The 5,294-nt window shown below is 46.7% G+C and overlaps 1 protein-coding gene across 1 annotated transcript in view; it reads left to right on the top strand.

The window, feature by feature from the left end:
* POU6F2 (POU class 6 homeobox 2) overlaps positions 1–5,294 on the top strand; it is a 444,250-nt gene that overhangs the window by 401,387 nt on the left and 37,569 nt on the right. The window contains exon 8 of the mRNA XM_019653830.1: positions 5,038–5,244. Within this exon, the coding sequence (XP_019509375.1) occupies positions 5,038–5,244 (207 nt within the window). The remainder of the gene's footprint in view (positions 1–5,037; positions 5,245–5,294) is intronic.

Raw genomic sequence — 5,294 nt, 5'->3', positions numbered from 1 at the left:
GACTGATCTGCTTCGCCCGGGAAGAGCGCAATGATGGTGCCAACTTGGGCCAGTGAAGCAACGTCCTCCACAACTAGACTGAAGAACAAAAACAACAGCAACTTGTCTGTTCCCCTTCCCCCCAATTCCCCAGCACTGTTCCCATCCCCCCAATTCCCCAATTTAAAAAAAAAATCTAAAAAAAAAAAAAAGAAATAACTCTAAAGAGCTGCCGAAATAACTCTAAAGTGAGTTTAACCTTAAATCTTGGAGCACAGTGAGACTAAAATGAATATGTTATATAAAGAAGATGAAATCATCCCTTGGAGGAAGAGAGAAAAGTGGATACGACCCAACAGGGTGATTGGCTGTTTCCATTCTGGTGATCACTCACCACTGGCTCCTTGCTTCTCAAATGCTATAAGCTCTTTGTTCAAGAATGGAAAGAGTGATGCTAATGTTAACAAAAGCCTCTTGACCAAAAAGTGCTGAGGTTACACAAGTATTTGGCAAAGAATTGCCTCTGTTGATGGATTGAAAGACCTGAGGTAGTCACCGATTTACAGCATTAGTGGGGGTTTTTTCTTAAAGATACATGCAACAAAATTACTTGTCAATTTGACATCTGCAATCACATTCTCCATAGCAGAGTTTAACAGCATGTCACACAGACTCTTCCGACACGTGGTCCATCAGACAACTTGTCTGAATGCTCTGGGCTTCTGTGATACTACCTTCAAATGCTGCTGATGACACCTACATGTTGGCAGTGAATAAATTCAGCTCACACTACCTTCCATCACTCATAATTCATCCCTACTGAGTACCTCAACTAGACCAAGGTCCGTAAGGGCATTGTAATGATAACTTGGTGACCTAAAAGACTTACATGGCCCTGAATCATTGGGGTTTGCTACAATTGCTAGATAATCTTTATGATAGCTAAAATTATAATTGCTGCTGCATTAATGATAGTCACATTTATGTGTAAGCCTCCCAAATTCTTATGGAAATAGAGATACATGTGCTAATGAGCTCTAGTAGTCATTTAACAATTTTTTCGTTGCTCTTGCAACATGGATTTACTTCTCATTGGTGGTTTATGCCCTTAACTCCTCTACGGAAACAAACAGGTGAACATGAACAGCAACAACCAAATAAGTCCCCTGTCAGAGAGGCCGGAACGCTTTTAGGTCACAAATTATCATTTACAGTCCCAATATGAGTCTTGGCCTGCTTAAAGCATTCATCAGAGATGAATCATTACTGTTATAGTCAGGGCAAAGATATACAGGATCATTGCAAATGATGCCTGAGCTATTTACTGTGGAATTGATGGGTCAATAACCTTACTCAAAAATTTCTAATGTTGCAACCTAAGCATAAAATAGGCCATGCTTTTTGAACTGAAGAGGAAGTGAACCAGTCAGGCATCCCCTATGCCAAGGATTCACTGAGGCATTCCCTTCCCACTTGGAAGACTGCAACAGCATCCCAGTGACCAAGCTCCTTGTCTGCAGTTTCCCACCACTTCAGTCTATTTTATCACACTATCACATTCACACTGGAAATAGCTCCTATTCAGCATTCCTCCTAACCCCACACCCCTACCCAAAAGAAAACCATTCATCAAAACCCTTTGCCTGGATGGAAGTCGACCCTTCCATACTGACCTGTCATTGCTCTGCTGTCCCCACCCTCTGTTGCATCCATGTTTCTCATCTCCAGGCTAGAGTCTTGTTTGGAATGGTTTCTCTGCTTCACCAAATCCCACCCAGCCTCCAAGACTCTGCTCTGCCCCCATTTCTTCTGTGAAGCCTTCCCTCTTATCCCTACCTTTCCTTCTTTCATTCATTCCCAATATTGTTTTGAGCATCCACCATGTGGGTACAGAGATTCTTTTCAACTAGTCCTTGCCTTGCATTTGGTGCATAGCACTTCTCTGTCAGATTGTTAGAATCTGCATGTCATATGCCTGTCTTATCACCTGCCTCCCCTGCCCTAGTAACATCTTCTGGTGTCCCCATGGCACATGACGCCTTACATAAAGCAGGGCATGCAGGTGCTAGGCTGCTCTGCCAGAGTCCTCAGTGTTTTAGCAGAGCTGGAATTTGCTTTGAGCAGTTTATGCCTTGAGCTTAGTGGCCATTTTTGCTCAGTGACATGTCCTTCCACTGACTTCTCTTATCAGTAAATCTTTAGTTCTGAGAGCCAGAAACTCAAACTCCAAAAGCTAGTTCCAGGACCATGAGTGTCTCAAAAGCATCCTCTTTCTATCTTTGCCCTCAAGTCAGAGTTTCCCCGATGTCAAAATTTAATTTTAATTTCCTGATGTAGTTAAAATATGTGTCAATGTAAATACTGCCCTTGATAGCAAAAGGCTTTTAATTTAAAATACAACTTCCAAAGGTAAAATTGCCAACTTTTCACTAATGGCAAGAGTCTCGCACCTTGGCTGCCTCGGCTCATCTAGTTTTCTTGTTTCAATCTTTGAAATCAGAGCCTGAGGAGGAGTTTTGGTGAGACCTATGGAAGTGCTGAGAAGAACGGGAACTAGCATAAGCACAATAGGCCCATCGGATAATTTTTAGATAATAGCGTGCAATCATCTCTACCCTTTGATGAACGGGAGCAAATTAAAATCATTATGTTGTAATACATTGGAGGGTATTAGGAAATTTGCCAGAGTGCTGAGATAGTAATTCCAGCTCCTCTGAAAGAGGAACAAGAATGAGAAATGCATAACTTCAGAGAGTGCTTCCTGACTAGAATGGCCCCTGCCCCGACCCCGGCAAACTCTCCTTATTAAAAGGTTCCTTCAGTCATGCCATCCCAGATCCACCTGGCTCTGACACTGGTTCTGTCCTACCCTTAGTAAGTGATGCTAGGGCTTAAGAAAGAAGAAGGAGCAAGTGAGAGGGACCTAAGTGACGCCATGTTTTAGTAATGTCACAGCGCAGTGTGTGGAAACGAGGTTGCACGCAGGGAAAAGGCTTGTGAGACGTTTGCATTCATTTTTTTTCTTCTTTTCACCCAGAGAGCAGACAGAGCATCTCATTACACAAGCGAGCACAGACTCTTGTCAATCTTCTCAGAGCAGAACACCGCTCTGCATCACAGTGTGTTCTATAGCTGTCAGGTGCTGTGCCTCTCTCGGCTCCTAAATGCACTGATATCCTGCGGAAAATAGAACCCACACCCCTGCCACCTAAAGGAACCCAGCTTCGACTCAGGCCAATCAGATGGAGTGGGGTTTCTCAAGCCTGTGACTCAGGGAAGCCAGAGCGGATGGGTTAGCCACAAAGTTGTCATGGGGCATTGTAGAAAGGCAGACTGTACAGTTCACAGTGCAAATGTGGAGAGGGCAAGTATCCAGCATGGGTGCAGAACAAGGACCCTGCTCCCCAGGCCTCTCCACATGGCCTGTGGGGACATAAGGACCGCCTTTGGATACTGAGCTGCTTAATGCAAGAACACTCATCAATAAAGTACTTATGCACTCTGATCTATTGATGTGGACTCCTCCTGACCTTGCTGGCACTGATGGGACATGCTTATCGCTGAGGCTGCAAGACGGACATCCCCATCTTGCTCAGTGAGTCTGAGGAGCGGCAGACTCCCTGAGGGACTGTGACCACTCTCGCAATAATTACTTGACCTTTATCGGCATCCATTGACAACTGCCATTGATACCTGATATTCTCACAGCTCCTCCATTAGTGCCATCCCACAGGGCCTTTTTGTGCTAGAAGCGATGGCCAAATGAGGACGGGGAAGAGGGACAATGTCCCTGTCACGATCTTTGTCACTAAATGGTGTGGTCTTGTGGTTCTCCTGTGGTCCCAGATGCATCTAGAATCCCAGTGACAGCTGAGTCTAGAAGTCATTCATTTAAAAGCATTTACTGAGAAACTATGTTTTTTAAAACATAGTTTGGGGTACGGTGGGGATAGAAAATGAAATCATTCAGGTATAAACTCAGTCCACAAGCAGCTTGTTGTCTGGTGGGAAACTGCAGACAGAACACAGTGCTTTTTCTAAGAGCCGGTCCCCTCCAATGTTCTCCATGTGATGGGAGCCAGGTGACAATAGAAAAGCAAGCTTTTGGGAGTCAGCCAAACCTTGACGCCAGCTCCAGCTCGGTCTGTCACTTAAAAATTTCTCCAGCAGCACAGAGCAGAGCCACCCTTGTCTTACCTATTGAGCAGGATGGGACTGATGCCCACTTCTCAGAGCTGTTGTAAGAACATGGAATGAAATGAAGTCATACACACGGACGCACTTCCTGAAAGAGCATTACTAATTTGTTTTGGTGGTCCCCAGGCCATGTCACCACAATGCTCATGTGGCAGGTGGCCCTGGCAGATCCCTGGCAGAGCAGAGCTCTTAACCATGCCGTGGCATGGGTAACAAACACTGAGCTCCAACATGCCCCTAGGAGAGTCCACACATTGGAAACATAGATCACATTCTCATTTGTGACAGATTAAGTTTGTCTCTAACAGTCTCCCTGACTCCAGGACCTAGGCTCTCAACCAGGAGTGCCAGGGTGCTGAGGCCCCTACCTGCTGGGGTGTCAGGCCAGCCCACCCCTGACTTTGAGAGGGGAGCAGGATGTCGGTGAGGGATGGAGGGAAGGAGAGAGAGCAGCAGAATGGAGGCAGAGGAAAGGATGTAGGGACGTCATGTTTGAGGATGTTGGTGAGTGAAGGGGTGTGGCTCCCCAGCTGGAGACGCACATGAGTGCCAAGAGAAGTCGGCCCTCTCTCTGGTTCTGAGACAAAGCAGATGCCTGTGCTGCCCTGGGAGAAATGACATTTCTGCCATCACTGATGCTTGCTTTTATTTTTAACTGTTTTCCTCTTCGGTCTGTGTGTGCCTGTCTCTCCTTCAGATGCCCATCCTCTGCCACTTTCTTTCACACGCGCATCCCCAGGTCTGTTCACAGCTCCTGAGCTGGCTCCCAAGGAGCCTCCTACAGAGACCAGGGAGGAGTGTTCTTTAGATGCAGACCCCAAGCAGAGCCTGGCACCTCACCTTTGGGCTCATCTCTTGCAGATTATTGGGACCATTCCTCTGATGCCGAATCCGGGGCCCTCGAGCCAGGCAGTGGGCAGCACTCAGGGCCTGCAAGTGCAAGCAATCACACCCCAGCTCCTGACAAACGCCCAGGGCCAGATCATCGCCACGGTCATCGGAAACCAGATCCTGCCAGTGATCAACACGCAGGGCATCACACTCTCACCCATTAAGCCCGGCCAGCAGGTAAAGGCTCCACATCCAGGTGGCCACGGTTACCCGGACACCTCTCCTTG

Source organism: Hipposideros armiger, unplaced genomic scaffold, assembly GCF_001890085.2.
Source record: "Hipposideros armiger isolate ML-2016 unplaced genomic scaffold, ASM189008v1 scaffold_208, whole genome shotgun sequence".
Taxonomy (NCBI): Eukaryota; Metazoa; Chordata; class Mammalia; order Chiroptera; family Hipposideridae; genus Hipposideros; species Hipposideros armiger.
This window is presented reverse-complemented; position numbering and strand designations above follow the sequence as displayed.